Source organism: Ovis canadensis, chromosome 1, assembly GCF_042477335.2.
Source record: "Ovis canadensis isolate MfBH-ARS-UI-01 breed Bighorn chromosome 1, ARS-UI_OviCan_v2, whole genome shotgun sequence".
Taxonomy (NCBI): domain Eukaryota; kingdom Metazoa; phylum Chordata; class Mammalia; order Artiodactyla; family Bovidae; genus Ovis; species Ovis canadensis.
The window spans coordinates 272,377,685-272,396,518 of NC_091245.1; the positions used below are offsets into that span (position 1 = coordinate 272,377,685).

The following is an 18,834-nucleotide window of genomic DNA, read 5'->3' on the forward strand; positions in this document are numbered from 1 at the left end:
ATTGCCACTTCCTTCCCCAGGGGATCTTCCCGACCCAGGGACTGAACCTAGGTCTCCTGCATTGGCAGATGGTGGACTCTGTACCACTGAGCCACCGGGGTAGCCCTTATATAAAGACATTTTTGGCCAACTCTGCTTAAGGAGTCAGACTTGTTCTAATGAAAGCCTTGGCAGCAGAAAATCCAAGCTCCTAATGGAGATCCTTCCGACTAAAGGAGGGCGGGTCAAGAAATAAGGGAGGGCAGTATTTTGGATTTAAATGCTTTTGGCTTTTCATAGGTAGTTTCATATTTGAACTTCTAACTCTCATTGCGGATCTAATTACTGGAGGGGGTCTTGTTAAAATCACAACATTTCTTCTATCACTGATATTTTCTATTTGGAATATTTCATGCTATGTTGGGCTGACTGCAAAACACAGGGTTTTTCCAACGTTTTCATTATGACATGCAGCAGGCCAGTGCATCAGACATCATGGCCCTATAACTGAAGCAACATTGTTAGAAAATACACAGGTGTCAGCCCCAGGCTCCCGTGAAAGCAGAGCCTGCAACAGAGGCATGTGTAGTCAGTCTGTCTGTAAAGCGACACTCGGGAGGAGGAGATAGAAAGGGAGCAAGACAAAGAGGACCAGCTCACCCCGAGTTCACCATTGCCATGGTAACCACAGCACAGGCTCACCGGGGCTGCCTGGAGCTCAGGAAAGGCGGCTTAGATCCAGCTCTAGGGGAGCCTAACGCCTGCCCACCATGTCCTGTGGGTGTCCACTCCCTCTGCTTCCAGGGGGAGCGGTCAGGTGGCACCTGTGTGGACCTGGTCAGAGCAGCATCAGGGGCCCCAGTAAGAGGTGGGACAGAGACGATCCCAAGTGACCACAACAGGTGTTCAATCAAGCTATTAACCAAGTGCAATGCACTCTGCTATAATGTATTCTACTCGAGTACACACACGTACACACATACACACACACACATTCGAGTTGAGGTCCACTAACCAGTGGTTCTCAAAGTGGTCTTTGCAGCGGGTGAAAAGTGAAAGTGATGGTCGCTCAGTCGTGTCCGACTCTTTGTGGCCCCACGGACTGTAGCCTGCCAGGCTCCTCTGTCCATGGGAGTTCTCTAGGCAAGAATACTGGAAGTGACATTATCAGAGAAACGCAAATCAAAACCACAATGAGGTACCATCTCATGACAGTCAGAATGGCTGCTATCAAAAAGTCTACAAACAATAAATGCTGGAGAGGGTGCGGAGAAAAGGGAACCCTCCTACACTGTTGGTGGGAATGCAAACTAGTACAGCCACTATGGAGAACAGTGTGGAGATTCCTTAAAAAACTGGAAATAGAACTGGCATATGACCCAGCAATCCCACTGCTGGGCATACACACCAAGGAAACCAGAATTGAGAGAGACACGTGTACCCCAATGTTCATCACAGCACTATTAAAAATAGCTAGGACATGGAAGCAACATAGATGTCCACAGGCAGATGAATGGAAAAGCTGTGGTACGTATACACAATGGAATATTACTCAGCTATTAAAAAGAACACATTTGAATCAGTTCTAATGAGGTGGATGAAACTGGAGTCTATTATAGAGTGAAGTAAGCCAGAAAGAAAAACACCAATACAGCATACTAACATACACACACACACACATATAATTTATTTATTTATTTTTTTTTCCATGATTAAGAAGTTGAATATTTTATTATTAAATTGTTTATTCTCATGCAAGGCTGTTACTTCACTGTATAAAAATAGCACCAGCAAACATAGTATATTGCAAAATTAAGATAGTAATATTCTTCATTGGACACTATACAACTAACAGACTTTTCTCCACTGGCAGTTATTTCTAGCGGGAAGATAATTTTGACCCAAATCCAAGGATAGCTGTAAGCAAGTTACAGTGTCATATAAGGTTTAAGATAACCATGTTATCCTTGAATTACATAATTTTTGTAATTAGTTTTACCAGAGATAATTTCAGGAATTCTGAATATTATAACTGGAGCCTAGCCTAAAAATCACAGGATGCTGTGGAAAAGATGCACCATGTTTATCTGAAGTCATTAGAAAGTTAAGCCGTGTTTTCTTCAGGAAACATTGTTACAAGTAGTTTCTTTTGCTAAAAGTTGCTTTTTAAATATCTATCCACCACTAATTTAAGACAACTATGCTAGATTAAGTTGTTTCAAAGTAGTTTATTTAGGGGTTCCATTTTCACTCCTCAATAGATTTTATGTATTTCTCATATGCTTCTTCACTCATTAGTTCATCTAGTTCTGAAGGGTTACTGAATGTCATCTTGATCAGCCAACCATCTTCATAACACGACTTGTTGACAAGTCCTGGATTTTCTGCTAGAGCTTTATTAATTTCAGTTACTTCTCCTGATAGAGGAGAATAGAGTTCACTAGCAGCTTTCACACTTTCCAAAGCACCAAACTCCTCTTGTTTGTTCAACTTTGTCCCAACTTCAGGCAGACTACAGTAAACAACATCTCCCAAAGCTTCCTGTGCAAAATTGCTGATTCCCACTGTTCCAACACCATTTTCTGTTGTTACCCATTCGTGTTTTTCTGTGAATTTCCACACCGACAGCAGAGCAGGGCCGGTGCGCAGCACCCAGACGGCACACGCTCTCAGTCCCCAGGGCCGCAGCGAGCAGGGTGCGCTGGGTGCCGAGATGGCGCGCAGGCTGCCGACCGCGGCCCGCACGCTCAGCACCGCGCGCAGCGCCATGTTCGCACGGGTGCAGAGGGTCTCCGCGCGGCACCTAGAGCACCACACACATATAATTTAGAAAGACGGTAACAACGATCCTATATGTGAGACAGCAAAAGAGACACAAATATAAAGAACAGACTTCTGGACTCTGTGGGAGAAGGTGAGGGTGAGATGATTTCAGAGAATAGCACTGAAGCATGTATATTACCACCTGTGAAACAGATCGCCAGTCCAGGTTCGATGCATGAGACAGGGCCCTCAAAGCCGGTGTACTGGGACAACCCAGAGGTATGGGATGGGGAAGGAGGTAGGAGGGGGGTTTGGGACAGTGGGACACTTGTATACCCATGGCTGATTCATGTCAATATATGGCAAAAACCACAATATTGTAATTAGCCTCTGATTATAATAAATTAATTAAAAAAAATACTGGAAGTGAAAGTGAAATGAAAGGTACCCAGTCCTGTCCAACTCTTGCGACCCCATGGACTGTAGCCCCCCAGGTTCCTCTGTCCATGGGATTCTCCAGGCAAGAATACTGAAGTGGGTAGCCTAGCCCTTCTCCAGGGGATCTTCCAGACCCAGGAATAGAACCTAAGTCTCCTGCATTGCAGGCAGATTCTTTACTGAAGAATACTGGGGTGGATTGCTATCTCCTTCCTCAGGGGATCTTCCTGACGCAAAGGCTGAACCTGCCTCTCTGAGTCTCCTGAACTGCAGGTGGAGTCCTTACCCCTGAGCCATTGGGGAAGCCCTTTCAGGGGGCCTGCAAGGTCAAAACCATTTTTGTAATAACATTAAGATGCCATTTTTCTTCTTCACACCCATTCTGAGTGTTCGGTGGAATCTTCCAGAGGTTTGGGGCGTGTGGTATCAGAACAGACTGCAGATGCAGGTCTGAGAACCCAGCTGTCTCCCTTTAAGCCAGATGCTGAACAGCTTCACAAAAATGTAAAACAATTCTACTCATCTCACTAAATTTGTTCTGGAAAATATATTTATTTTTCTAAATAAAGTATTACTTAAATACAACAAAATTTAATAGGCTTATTATTTATAAACAAATACTTTTAACATTTCTATTTTCATTTCTAAATGTAATCCATGTACACAAAATATCTTTGGGACTTTACGCAAGTATAAATAAAGGAGTCTTGAGATTTAAAAAGAGGAGGGAGAGAAAAAAAAAGCAGCTGAGAATCACTGCACTAAACTGTGACCTTCAAAAGAATCACAGCCTATAGTTTGGTGGGGAGAGGACAGCTCTGTTAACTGCCACTCTCTCTTCCAAAGTGAATGGCCATTCCCCTGGCTGACCCCAGGCTCGGTCAAGTCCAGTTGAAGGCAGAAGTTCCGATCCTGGCTGTAAGTTATAAGCATCTTGGGAGATGTTAAAAATTACCCCAGCCTGTGCCCCAGCTCAGACCAAGGAATCAAAAGTTCTGGGGGTGGGGCACAGTACTGTTCTTTTGTTGTCATTTAGTCACTCAGTTGTGTCCGACTCTCTGTGACCCCACGGTCTGTGACCCCATGGCCCTCCAGACTCCTCTGTCCATGGGATTCTCCAGGCAAGAATACTGGAGTGGGTGGCCATTTCCTTCTCCAGGAGGGTCTTCCCAACCCAGGGCCTGAACCCATACCTCCTGCATCTCCTGTACTGCAGTCAGATTCTCTCCACTGAGCCCCAGGGAAGCCTCTCCTAGTTCACCCCACTCTTCTAATGTGTATCACCATAGGTTAGTTTTTCCTGATTCTGGCCTCCATATAAATGGCATCACACAGTATACACGTACTCTGTTATGTCTGGCTTTTTATGCCCAACATTGTATCTGTGACGTTCACTCATGTTGCTAGGTAGAGCAGTAATTTTTCGTGTTTGCAGGGCTGTGTGGTTTTCCACTGTGTAAACAGGACATAGTTTATTGACCATTCTACCCCTGACAGAGTTGGCTGGTCCCTTCAAACTGCTCTTAAGTGTGGTGATATGCCCTTACCATAAACTGACTCGGGAATTGGGACTCACTAGAGGACAGAAACAGCACCTTCACACCATCCAGCTCACACCTCTGCAAGGCAGGGATAAGGCTGCTAAGTTGCTGCTATGTTGCGTCAGTCGTGTCCGACTCTGTGCAACCCCATAGATGGCAGCCCACCAGGCTCCCCCGTCCCTGGGATTCTCCAGGCAAGAACACTGGAGTGGGTTGCCATTTCCTTCTCCAGTGCATGAAAGTGAAAAGTGAAAGTGAAGTCACTCAGTCGTGTCCAACTCTTAGCAACTCCATGGACTGCAGCCCACCAGGCTCCTCCGTCCATGGGATTTTCCAGGCAAGAGCACTAGAGTGGGGTGCCACTGCCTTCTCCAGAACTTGCATGTCAGTATGCAAGTTCTAGTTTTCCCAACTATTGAAAATTAGTAGTTTCTTTTTCTTTTCTTTCTTTCCTGTTTGTAGTAAAGCACAGTTAAATGTGCATAAATGAAAAAATGTCTCCAAACCTGTGTAGAGGTTTAAGTTATCGAAAGTTACGTGGCCTTGAATGCTGGATGAATTTAGATTCGTCCCACTGGCCACCTGTGAGTAAACTCTTGCTGAATTGGGTATGGTTTGTTTTTTCAAACTTATTTCCATCTACAATTCTTCACCTTACGTGAGACAGACCCAGATGTTAGTACGGCGTGTGTGCATGCTCAGTCGCCTCAGTTGTGTCTGACTCTCGTGCCCCTGTGGACTTGTAGCCTGTCAGGCTTGTCTGCCTTTGGGATTCTCCAGGCAAGAATACTGGAGTGGGTTGGCATTCCCTTCTTCAGGGGATCTTTCTGACCCAGGGATTGAACCCAAGTCTCTTTATGTCTCCTGCACTGGCAGGCAAGTTTTTTATACCACTAGCACCACCTGGGAAGCCCCGGCAGAGTTACTCAAACTAATCCGTATACCAAATCCTCCAACCCCTTCAACGGTACTTCCCCAAATCTGCTTCAGTGAAAGGCACAACCGTCTCCTCAGTTCCTTAACTCAAAAACACCTAGGAGTGACCCTTGACCGACAACCCCTCTCGTGACCTGCCTACCCTGAACTGCCAGATCCAGCTGTGCCACCAACAAATCTTACAAAGCCACCTGCTTCTCCCCAGCCCCACTGCCACCCCTCTGCAAGCACTGCCTGCCTGGACCAATGCAACAGCCTCCTGACCAGTCTCCTTATGTCCACAGTCCTGCCCCATGCCAAGTCCCCCTCTGAATCCACCCTCCATTCACTGCCCAGTGGCTTATATATATATATATATATATATATATATATATATATTTTGGCTGGGCCTTGTAGCTTGTGGGATCTTAGTTCCCTAGGGACTGAACCTGTGCCCTTTGCAGTGAAAGTGCAACAGTCCTAACCACAGGACTGCCAGGGACTTCCCCCCAGTGGCTTTTAAAGATACAGATCGGGCCATGTCACACTCTTCCTTAAAACCTACCAATGGCTCAGTATCTGGAGTGCCTCACGCCTATCATAGTGACAGGTAAACCTGACATCTCACGCGGGCCCACACAATGCTCACACCCTCCCGAAGCAAGCAAGCACTAGGCCCCCTGCTGGCCATACGACACACCAAGCTCCTTCAGCCGGCAGGCCTCCGCCCTGGCTGCTCAGTACAGAAAGCTCCTTCCTGCCTTGCTCGTCTTCATAAATGGCCACTGATTCTGCTGATCAAATCTCAACCCCAACTGTCTCCTCTCAGCGGCCCTCCCTGACCACCCACGTAGTTGTCCCTTAGACACATATCTGATGGCGAGGACACATTAAATGTCTCCTCTCCAAAGTCTGAGAGTTTGGATTCTGGGCTTCGAAGAACAAACAGCGGGGAGGATACAACTGCCCTTTGAAAATTACAACATGAATGCCTTTTTGCCATATGGAAACTCCAGTACTTTGGCCATCTCATGCGAAGAGTTGACTCACTGGAAAAGACTCTGATGCTGGGAGGGCTTGGGGGCAGGAGGAGAAGGGGATGACAGAAGATGAGATGGCTGGATGGCATCACTGACTCGATGGACCTGAGTCTGAGTGAACTCCGGGAGTTGGTGATGGACAGGGAGGTCTGGCGTGCTGCGATTCACGGGGTCGCAAAGAGTCGGACATGACTGAGCGACTGAACTGAACTGAATGCAGTATTTATTCTGTCCATTAGTAACTACTATTTGATAACATTTATAATATTATTAGAACTTAATATAAAATAAGTTCAACCTTTTTTTTAACACTGTTTATTAATCAGAAAGACAACCTAAATTAGTATGGTTGAAACCTTTATGTCAAAAATTTATACTAAATGTTTGGTATTAGTCTACATACAATTAAGTTTTCGGTGTAAAATTACTTGGCTTCAAGAAAGAACATTTGGTTTACTTCACTAATAGGAATATCTCTTAGTGCTGGGATGGCCTCTTCTTGGTCTTTCTTGTGCTGTTGGTTTTTGGCATAGTTATCTGTAAGAAGAAGACAAAAGGCTCTGTTTTATCCAAGTAATCTCTTCAACAGTCTCTGTGCTTGCGGAGACCCACCATGTAGTATGATGGGCTAACGTTTGGATAAGGACAAATAACATGTATGATGTAATTAGAAGGCCCCTTAAATCCTCTTTTTAGAAGAAATGTCCCAATTAGAATAAAAACCAGCAAAGTACTTTTTGCAACCTCTAACTTGGATAAGAAATTATGAAACTATTGGGTACAATCCTTCATACAAACCTCACAATTTCCCCTCTTTGTACAAACTGTCTATCTGCCGTAATTCCAACCAAATACACAGGGAACATAGTAGGTTACCTGTGACTCTTCTGACCACATAACTGGTGTCTGGGGTACACAGTGACCCCAAGGACACCCTCCCCCTGCCACCCGAGTTCTTCCTCCCAGAGTCTGCAGGGACCTCTTTTGTCATTCCTGATCCACACAGCCTGTTTAGGATGACAGAATTTTCTCCCAGGCAGAGTTGCCAAGGAACACGTTACATATTTGTGGCTGTTAACTAGTGCTATTAAATGGTGTTTTCACAAAAGCTTATTTGTGCCCTGTGACCACTTTCTTTGGTGTAACTTGATCTATTTTTCCCAGGTTCTTTCTACTGCGACCGCGTGTGGCACTTGCCTTGGCCTGCTTTTGGTCGCTTCTCTTGATAAAAGTGTTAATACCCCCTCCTGCCTCCCCTAGCGCTTTCCTCGGATATAAATTTACCTGTGATATTATGAATGGAGTCAAGTGGAGACGTACTCATCATGTTTATTCCAAATAAGAGGACATAACCGATGAATACGGTAATGAGGAGATACACAGGCAGAGCAACGGCCCAATACCTGCAGAAGAGAATATTAAAATAGGCAACAGACCTCACACAAAGCTGCAGTTCTCAAGAGTTCATCACCAAGTTGTTACACTTTAATCTTTTTGGCCGTGGAGGCTCTTCATTGCTACACTTGGCCTTTCTCTAGTTGTGGAAAGCAGGCTTCTCTTGTTTGGGGGCACGGGGCCGTTTCTTTTGGCGTTTACCTCCACTTTTCTATACAACATACTCATATCATTGTTTCTTGATTTGTCTTCAGATATTTCCTCTGAACTTCCTAATATGGACATGAAGATGTTTATAGAAATAATGTTTGCCACTGAGCACCGTAATGTATTATTATTTTGTCTTGTACAATTTTTTGTAGTAATTACCACTTTTAGTCTGTTTGCTTGGTTTTCCATGTACTTATCAATAATCAATCCTCAAATTCTCTGACAGATTCTAATATGCCTCTTGATACATTTAAGCATGTCAAATGCTCTCACATGTTTTATTGGTGTATAATTTACTTCTTTCTTGCCATTTTCTCTTTCTGGCATTTCTAAGACTTGGATTTTTTGCTGTTTTACTTCTCTCATCTTGTTTCTGTTTTGCTATACTCTATTCTACTTTCTGGAGATTACTTTTGGTGTTTCTTCTAAACGTAGAATTAAAACGTTAATTTTGGTTATCATAGTTATAATTTCCATACAGTAATTCACTGAACATTCCTTATTTATAGCATCCTGTTGCTTCATAGTTATACTCTTTTCTTATCTCTGAGGATTTTGTTAACGTTTTCTTTTGTTCTTTGCATTATCTCCATTTCTTTCAAGTTTCTTTTGCTTTTTCTCTTTTATTTCATTTTAGAGGCTTTCTTTTCATGTCTGGTAAGTTTTGGTTGTCCACTCACAATTACATGTGAAGTACGGGGAGAAGACATGTGGGGGGAAACATTAGAGAAATATAGATGAAGCACCAACACGTTAATTGGAAGCACTGTGCACATGTGCACTGGAATGGCCAACTGACCCTCACTATGGGAGCCCTGGCCATTCCACTGGAGGACCTCTCGTTTTCAGGAATGAGATAGCCTTTGAGCTGGCCAGCTTTCTCAGGGAGGACCCTCCGATCTTGCTGGGAGGAGGTGGGAAGTAGGACAGGTGCTCAGGAGGACTCACACTTCAGCAAAGCAGATCCTCACTTATTCCTGTTTTCAGTAAGGTGCCTACACAGACCTAGAGTACCCCAGATTACAGGCTCAAGTCAGTCTTTCCAGGGTGTAAAACTCCTTCTGCAGGGGAGGTTTTGTCTCTCAGCTTTAAAGGCTGAGGAGGACGACTGGAGGGCCAAATGCTCTTTAAACACTGTTTTCAGCCTGGACCAGAAATACAATGTTAAGAGGTGCCCACACTTCCAACGTCTGGGCCTCTGTGCTGTGGGCACAGAGACTCTGGCTGCCTCCTGCATGACCGACATGGGACAGTGGGAATTAAGTCAGGTACCTCTCCACCTGTCTGCAATCCACTTTCCAGATTTTATTGATACATCTCTCCTGTGCCTTTATTTGCTCCTGTGGGTTTATATTTTAACAATTATTTTTTATTATGGGCTTATTTTATCAAGATTTTGGGAGGAAGTGGAGATAGAAATGTGCATTCAGCCCACCATCTTTAAGCAGAAACATATCAATAAAGATTTTTTAAAAACTTTACTTTTCTATATGGTTATGTACAGATCTTAAAAGAACAAATATAAGATGTGAAAAAGTCTTGAGAAAAATCTTATCCTTCAAAACAGCACTGATATACTCTCACTTTATTTAAGAAATATATTAAACTTACTTTTGAGGCCAATAAGTTAAGCCTAAGGAGTTTAGCCAAGATTCAGGAATAAAAGCCCACACAAGATACAATACTGCAGAAGAGGGGGAAAACAAAAACGGAAAAAAGGTCAGTAAGGCATGCATCTGATTTATCAAGATTCAAATAAAAAAAGATCCTTTGAATGTTGCTTAACTGAGAAATGATTTTTTCCTCCTTATTTGTATCATTTCTGTAACACTGCACAATTATTTTCTACTAGTCATTTTTTTTTTCCCTTTAGCCATGGACTTTATTGTTTCAATATCTACAACTATTATTCTATACATAAAGTTTAATTTCTTACAAAATCCTATATTCCATATTGCTAGGTCACTTTCCTCTCCATTTTATGATGGCACATTTCCATCAAGAACTATTTTCCCAAATCACAATCTGCCCGATTGTGTGCTGTTGTTGTTCAGTTGCTAAGTTGTGTCTGACTCTTTGTGATGCCATGGACTGTAGCCCACCATCTCCTCTGTCCTTGAGATTTCCCAGGCAAGATCTACCAGTCATTTTAAAAAACTGTGGTTAAAAAACCATAAAAGTTACGATTTGAATCAAGCGTAATGTTCAATAGTGTTAAATATATTTGCACTGCTGTTAAATATATTTCTAGAACTTTTTCATCTTGTGAATCTGAAACTCTATACCCACTAAACAAGTCCTCTAATTTAAAACAAGTATGTCTTAACTCATGTGAAAGAGGAGAGTGAAAAAGCTGGCTTAAAACTCAGTATTCAAAAAACTTAAGATTATGGCATCCGGTCCCATCACTTCATGGCAAATAGATGGGGAAACAATGGAAACAGTGACAGACTTTATTTTCTTGGGCTCCAAAATCACTGCAGATGGTGATTGCAACTATGAAATTAAAAGATGTTTGCTCCTTGGAATAAAAGCTATGACAAACTTAGACAGCATATTAAAAAGCAGAGGCATTACTTTACTGACAAAGGTCTGTGTAGTCAAAGCTTCGGTTTTTCCAGTAGTCATGTATGGGTGTGAGAGCTGGACCATAAAGAAAGCTGAGTGCCAAAGAATTGATGCTTTTGACCTGTGGTTTTGGAGAACTCTTTAGAGTCCCTTGGACTGCAAGGAGATCAAACCAGTCCATCCTAAAGGAAATCAGTCCTGAATACTCATTGGAAGGACTGATGCTGAAGCTGAAGCTCCAATACCTTGGCCATCTGATACGAAGAACTGACTCACTGGAAAAGATCTTGATGCTGGCAAAGACTGAAGGTGGGAGGAGAAAGGGACGACAAAGGATAAGATGGTTGGATGGCATCACCAACTTGATGGACATGAGATCGAGCAAACTCCAGGAGTTGGTGATGGACAGGGAGGCCTGGCATGTTGCAGTCCATGAGGGGCCCAAAGAGTTGGACATGACTGAGCAACTGAACTGATATTTTAATTCATGCTATTCACACTTAACTCATACTATTTTAAGCAATTTAAGGACAGAAATCGTGCCTTAAGAACTGCTGTAATTCTTAGAGCAGCTAGCAATTTTCTTTATATGTAGTAGGTATTCTACACTTTATTCCTACAGGGTTGAAACAACTACAGACAATTAGTGGTGTAAAGGTGAATTTATCTACCCTGTTCTGATTCATGACATGCTTTATCTCCTAGAACAGTCTTATCGCCACGTCAAGTTTCTGTGGCCTTTACTACTGTACCTGTTATAACAACAGCCAACCTCTTGAGCACTCATTGTGGGCTAAGCACACTTCTAAGCACTTTGTCATTGTTGTTGAATTGCTAAGTCATGTCTGATTCTTTTGAGAGCCATTGGACTGTAGCCCAGCAGGTTCCTCTGTCCATGGGATTTCCCCAGGCAAGAATACTGGAGTGGGTTGCCATTTCCTTCTCCAGGGGATCTTCCCAACCCAGGGGTTGAACTTGGGCCCCCTGCATTGGCAGATTCTTTACCACTGAGTCACCAGGAAAGCCCTCTGAGCACTTTACATGTATTATTTCATTTCCTCAAAACAATCCTAGGAGGTATTATGTTAGTTTTACAGATGAGGAACTGGAATCTTGGACATGTTACATCATCTGCCCAAGGTAAGTTAAAGTGTTATCATTAAGTCATTAAGTTATTATTAAGTCTGACTATTTGCAAGCCCATGGACTGTAGCCCACCAGGCTCTTCTGTCCATGGAATTCTACAGACAAGAACACTGGGGATCTTCCTGACTCAGGGATCGAACCCACGTCTTCTGCTTTGCAGGCAGATTTTTTTACCATCTGGGCCAGCAGGGAAGCCCTGCCCAAGTGACAAAGACAAATTTCAAACCACCTGTCTCAACCATGATGAAAGATTAACATTTTCCTCAACAAATATGTATTACAGAATTCTGTATGTCAGAAGTGTGAGAGACAATGGTGAACCCAAATGATGGCCTCTGCCCTCCCTAAGCAGAGGACCAGAGATGAATAAACTGCTATTTTCAATACACTGTGATAAGTGCTAATGAACTCGTAATAGCAGATGATACAGGAGCATATAAGGCAGCCCTCAGCCCACGGTGGTGGTGATGGAAGTGATGTTAATGGACAGGAAAGATTTCCTGGAGGAAGTCATTAAGCTGGGGCCTGAAGGATGAGTGGGGGTTAGGCAGATGAAAATGCTAATGGCTGGGCTTGCAGTTGTGAGGAAGGAAGGAAATATTAATAATGAGAAAACGGTGTTCCTGGCCACGAGCTGCAGCGAGAGCGTCAGGAATCAAAGAGAGAGTAGTGGTGGATGGCAGAATGAAAAGCTGGAAAGGATCAGGCTTGCAACTTGAGTTTTCAAGGTTAATGAAATAAAAATAGTGGCAAAAACATGAGGCAAATTCGTAAAATGAAATAACTTGCTTAGTTTAACTAATTAAATGAATATTTATTGTACATTTGCTATATGTTAGGTGCTATCAAAAGGTCAAGGCTCCAAAGAAAAATGAGACATGGTGTCTATCCTCACAAGTCCTGTGGGTGACAAAAATGAGCCAGATGCAGTGGCAGGAACCTCCTGAGCACTGTCTTATGTGATCCCTCTCAAACTCTTCTGAAGTCTGTGCCAAGATTATTCCTCACTCACAGATAAAAAGAACTAAGTCATGGGGAATTAAAGTCACTTGCCCAAGGTCTCAAAGCTAACAGTTACTGAGATGGAACAAGAACTCAGGCATGTGTTCACCTTGGACTCACAGGCAGGAGTCAGAGCACTGGTTAACAGCACGAAGGGGAAGCAACGTATCTGGGAAACCCCAGGTGGCTTGGCATGACTGGGGCATACGGTGGGAGGCTCTGCGCAGTGAGAAACCAGCTGGAAATGTGAACGGGTCCCAGATCATGGAAGACTGTGGGCAAGGAATGTGAACTTTATGTTTTGGGCAAGGGGGATAATTGGGTATTTCTGGAAGATCCCCTGGAGGTGGAAATGGCAACCTACTCTAGTACTTTTGCCAAGGAAATCCCATGGACTGAGGAGCCTGGCGGGCTACAGTCCATGGGGTTGCAAAGAGTCGGACATGATTGAGCACGCACCAACCCACACACACACCAAGAGAAATAACCACTCAGGCTCCAGAGGTTTTCATCTGGGGAGTTCAGGCCTGGATCTCAAGCGCGCTGCTGTGAGAGCTGCGTCTATGTTTCTGTGGAGGAGGAGAGGCCCCAGCAACCACAATGGCAGGAGCAGATGAACAAGGTGGGGGAGGAGAAGTGCAGGCAAAGAGGACTCCCAGGCTTTCAGAGTGGGGTCTAGTAATTCCAACCCTGAAGAGATTCTCCACACTGCACTGTGAGATTTCCCCCAAATACTGATCAGACAGCATCATTTGCCAGTTTTTGAACTTTGATGGCTTTAGAATAAAATCCAAAGTCCTTCCTAGGCTTTGCAAGAACTTAGAATGACCAGGCTCCTGCCTGCCCCTCCAAGGTCCAGTCCTCACACACTACATTTCAGCTCCAGACAGTGTTTCATGTTTGCACTTCACACAACCTTCAGACACAGGGTAACAGAGCTTGTAGTGAGTGCTGTCTGCCTGAAATGTTCTTCCTCCGACTTTCAACGCATTTGGTTCCTTAGCTTGCTTCCCGTCTTGGCTCAAACGTCACCTTCAGAGAGGCTTTCCCCAGTCACTTGCTCTTCCAGCTATGTCCCACCTGCACACCACACCCTTTTACTCCCTTGCCATTTCTCTTTATTTCCTTCCAAGTCATTACCAGTCTACAACTATGGTTATGGGCGGAATATTTGTGCCCCTCCCCCTAAATGATTACCTTGAAACCCTAATCCCCAATGTGGTGGATTTGGAGGTGGGGCCTTTGAGAGGCAGTCAGGTATAGATGAGGTCGTGAGGGACAGGCACCATCATGGGATTAGTGTCCTCATGAGACCTGGAAGAGATCAGGGCTGTGGGGACACACAAGAAAGTGATGGTCAAACCATTTCAGGGCCTTCACTGAACCCAACCATGCTGGCATCCAGATCTTGGACTTCCCTCCCTCCAGAGCTGAGAAATAAATGTCTATTGTTTAAGCTACCTGGTCACAGCCTAAACAGATTAAGACAATTAGCTTTTTTTTCCCTAAGTTAATTATTTAATATATTTGGCTGTGTCTGGTCTGGGTCTTAGTTGAGGTGCACTGGCTTTGCTGCTCCATGGCACATGGGATCTTCATTCCCTAACCAGGGATCGTCCCCTGGATTGGAAGGATTCTTAACCACTGGACCACCAGGGAAGTTCCCACAATTAGCTTTTAAATTCAGTAAATATTTCAACATACATACAGACTCATATAACCCCTGTGCACCTACCACTATGTTTTATTAAAACTGCTGGGTACTGGCCTCTCACCTCCCTGATTACTTTCTGCCTCACTGTCTCAGGTTTAATGACTTCCATCAATTCCTTCAAACCACTGGCATAGTTAGGCTTTTGCACTGGCTGTTCTCTGAGAGGCTCGCTCTCAACATTGCCATGGCAACTCTCATTTTTTGCGTCTGTGTCTAAAACTCATCTGTCAGTAAGGCACCTCCTGACAGCTGTACTTACAACAGCAAGCTGCTTCCATTCCTTACTCTCCTTCTTGCTTAATTTCTCCCCAAGGTACACATTATCGTCTGACATTCTGTATGTTTTACTTATGTCAACTGCCCACTGACCGTCTCCCTCCCAGCAGAATGCAGACTCTGAGAGCAGGAAATCTGGGGCTGTTCTGCTCCTCTCTGGTCAGTGACAGTGCCCAGCACATGGAAAGCACAGAAGAAAAATCTGTGGAATTAACTTCTGGTTGTGCAATAAATGCTGAAGAGGGTGCAGAGAAAAAGGAACCCTCCTACACTGTTGGTGGGAATGCAAACTAGTATGGCCACTATGGAGAACAGTGTGGAGAGTCCTTAAAAAACTGAAAATAGAACTGCCTTATGACCCAGCAATCCCACTGCTGGGCATACACACCGAGGAAACCAGAATTGAAAGAAATACATGTACCCCAATGTTCATCACAGCACTGTTTACAACAGCCAGGACATGGAAGCAACCTAGATGTCCATCGGCAGATGAGTGGATAAGAAAGTTGTGGTACATATACACAATGGAATATTACTCAGCTATTTAAAAGAATGCATTTGAATTAGTTCTAATGAGGTGGATGAAACTGGAGCCTATTATACAGAGTGAAGTAAGTCAGAAAGAAAAACACCACTACAGTATATTAACACATATATATGGAATTTAGAAAGATGGTAACAATGACCCTATATGTGAGACAGCAAAAGAGACACAGATGTAAAGAACTGTTGGACTCTGTGGGAGAAGGCAGAGTGGGATGATTTGACAGAATAGCATTGAAACATGTATATTACCATATGTGAAACAGGTCACCAGTCCAGGTTCTATGCATGAGGCAGGGCACTCAGGGCTGGTGCACTGGGATGACCCTGAGGGATGGGATGGGGAGGGAGTGGGAGGGGGGTCAGGATGGGGAACACATGTCCACCCATGGCCGATTCATGTGACTGTATGGCAAAAAACCACAAATCTGTAATTAGCCTCCAATTAAAAAAAAATCTCTGGTTGTGGGTCCTGTTGGAGTTAAAGTCTTATTCAAGTCATTGCTTTTATTTATCTGTATAGTTTCTAATCCTTCAAATACTCTATAGAACACAGATTTGCAAAAAAGATGATGTTGATGGTAACAATCAGAGTCGCAGCTAATGTTTAATTGGGCTTCCCTGGTAGCTCAGATAGTAAAGAATATGCCTGCAATGCAGGAGACCCAGGTTCAATGACTGGGTCAGGAAATTCCCCTGGAGAAGTGAATTTGGCAACCCACTCCAGTAAAGTACAGGTAGCCCCCACTTTTTGAAAGTCCACTTTAAGCCATTTTGCTCTTAGCAAAGACCTACAGTAGTATGTTTTCTTTAACCAAAGGAAATCTGAAGACGATTTTTGCTTTTACTAAAAACCTTTTCTGCATCTGTTTCGCAGGGAGCTGTGGTAGCAGTTCGCACCCAGAGCAGGGAGTGTGGCTTGTCCGAGCTCCTTTCCCATCTTAGTGTCAAGCCGCCACAGCTTTGAACTGTATGAGCATCTTTACCTGAACTGAGTATCTTTATCAAATTGAGTGCATGAGCTCAACTTTTGTGCGTTAGCAAATGTGCCCTTCTTTTTATACCACTTGGGCTCTCCAAGATTTCATAAGAATGCATGTGTCTGAAAGTTGCTCAGTTGTGCCTGGCCCACCAGGCTGCTCTGTCCATGTAATTCTCCAGGCAAGAATACTGGACTGGGTAAGCCATTGCTCTGCATAAATGATGGCAATTTATCTTTACAACAGACATAGAGAGGCAGTACAGTGACATCAACCCAGTGTGCTGGCATCGAAATTTTAGCTTTATTATTTACCAGTGGTGTGACCTTGGGCACATTATTTAAGCCCCGTGTGCTCAATATTGTCATCTGCAAATGAGGACTGTAATGACAATTTCTATCTCACTGGACTGTCTTATGCTTCCTTAGCTTTTAATAGACATGACCACCCTTCCACAGATGAAGCATCTGAAGAATCGAAGATGCAAACAGTCCTCCTCAAAGCAAGTCTGTGGAGTCAGGATTTGGACTCAAGCTATAACTTCTTCATAGACTGCCCTAGGCAACAGCTTGGTTGGCTATACTGATGCAGTTAGGGTTCAGAAGCACGGCCACTCCATCTGCCTGGTTTCCACAAAATTCTAAAAAGTTTTGGGCATCCACTCTTCTCCCTAATTCTCAGATCCTTCTGGGGAGAGACATGAGGCCGGCTGTATGACTCTGGGAATATGGTGTCTCAGAGAACAAGCTTTCTTATCTGTAAAATGGGACCATATGAGGACTGACTGAGATCCAGGATGTAAAGTGCAGCTGACTTCTGGAACCTGATTCCTGGTCCCCCAGCTGCACTGGGGCCAGACTAGATTACTCCTTTCCAAACCTCACCATGCTTCCCTTCAAGGCCTTCCCACTTCTTCCTTATTGTTGAAGATAAAGTCCCTGGGAGAAAAATTAACTGACTTTCTTTTTTTGGCTGCACTGCCTCAGTGCCTTGTGGGATCTTAGTTCCCTGACAAGGAATCGAACCTGAGCCTTGGCTGTGAGAGCGCAAGTCTTAACCACCGGATTGCCAGGGAATTCCCTGAATTTCCATTTTGATTTATCTCTTCACTAGGTTCCCAAGGCACGTATCACAGTGTATTAACTGAGATTTAATCCTCTATCTTGTCCACAAAACCAAGACCTTCTTAAGGGCAGGGATCAGGTTTCATTTCCTCTGCAATCCTTCCTGGTGAGGCATTTTTAAAGATTTGTTGAGATTAAATCTTTCAGGCTCATATCTGGCATATAGTAACATGCTGAAGAGACAAGAGGTCTCTTCAGGTTTTCTCAAAAAGAGAGAAAGATTGAAAGAATCACAGTTCACGTGTACACATTCTACTAACAAACGGAATAATTTCCTTGTCCTTGAACATCAGAGAAAGGCCCTGGCCATCCATGAGGAGAGTACTTACTGAAGCCAAATTGGGAGCTTAAGAAAAGAACAAAGCCATAAATCGCTCTTTCTGGCAACGGCGACGGTGAATTTTCCACCATTTTCCCCGTGGCTTTAGATATTCTGTGGGGGAAAACAAAAACAAGTCATCTGTCAGTGATCCACTCATTTTCACTACGGGTCTATTATAATCTCACCGCTTTGCTATGGGCACAGCCTCTGCGTTTCTCCAGTAAACCAAACAGGAGACACCGGCGCACTGAAATCCGACACACAGCTGCTTGCACAGGTGCACACAAGCACCCAAACGTTGCCTGCACGAGCAACCAGACCCCCAACCTCACGTGCACGCGCACACAAGCACACGGGCTAGCGCGCGCACCTCCTGCAGTGGAAAGTGGGGGGAGGCAAGGGGAGAGCGGGGGTCCGGGGGCACTGAACGCCACCCCAACTCTGCAGGCTTCGCCTCCGTAAGAACAGGGAAGAAAGGGCAAGGACGGATGGTGGGCCCGCGCACAAGCGCCCTCCCGCCTGGGGCTCGACACCCAGAACTGGGCCCCGACACCCAGAACTGGGCCCTGCCGTCTCATAGCTCAATTTTCTCATTCGAGTTCCCCCCGGGGTGCGGGGTAGCCCTCGACCTTGGGTCCTCCAAGCGCCGACTCCCCCAGCGGCACGTTCGGCCACCTCAGGGCCGAGGCCTCGGCGCAGGCGCGGATTCCGGAAGCCGCACGAGGGCGAGAGAGGACAAACAGCGAGCCGCGCGGTTGCCACGGAAACTCTGCCCGCGCGCAAGCGCACCGCGACTCAGGTCAGTCAGCCCCTGGAGAGCGCGGGGGCGAGCGGGGAATCGCGGGACTCGCAGCGGGGGGCGGGGCGGGGCGTGCTCG

The 18,834-nt window shown here is 44.7% G+C and overlaps 1 protein-coding gene and 1 pseudogene across 1 annotated transcript; both read right to left on the minus strand.

Annotated features, from left to right (window-relative positions):
- Nucleotides 1-2,192: 2,192 nt before the first annotated feature.
- On the minus strand, nucleotides 2,193-5,073 carry LOC138427969 (glycine cleavage system H protein, mitochondrial pseudogene; annotated as a pseudogene).
- Nucleotides 5,074-7,020: 1,947 nt separating this feature from the next.
- Nucleotides 7,021-18,833, minus strand: PIGP (phosphatidylinositol glycan anchor biosynthesis class P). The gene is made up of 5 exons (XM_069568179.1): nucleotides 18,586-18,833; nucleotides 17,964-18,067; nucleotides 9,893-9,965; nucleotides 7,961-8,079; nucleotides 7,021-7,213 (listed from the first exon to the last, which is right to left on the minus strand). Exons 2-5 carry the CDS (start codon nucleotides 18,043-18,045, stop codon nucleotides 7,101-7,103), a joined length of 387 nt encoding a protein of 128 aa, XP_069424280.1. The 5' UTR covers nucleotides 18,046-18,067; nucleotides 18,586-18,833; the 3' UTR covers nucleotides 7,021-7,100.
- Nucleotide 18,834: the final 1 nt, after the last annotated feature.

Excerpts from the sequence above, each read along its gene's own strand:
- PIGP (XM_069568179.1), bottom strand. The coding sequence starts at position 18,045 with ATGGTGGAAAATTCACCGTCGCCGTTGCCAGAAAGAGCGATTTATGGC. Across the intron at positions 9,966-17,963 it reads AAGCTCCCAATTTGGCTTCA|TATTGTATCTTGTGTGGGCT; the intron begins GTAAGTACTCTC and ends CCTCTTCTGCAG. Across the intron at positions 8,080-9,892 it reads TTAACTTATTGGCCTCAAAA|GTATTGGGCCGTTGCTCTGC; the intron begins GTAAGTTTAATA and ends TCTCTTCTGCAG.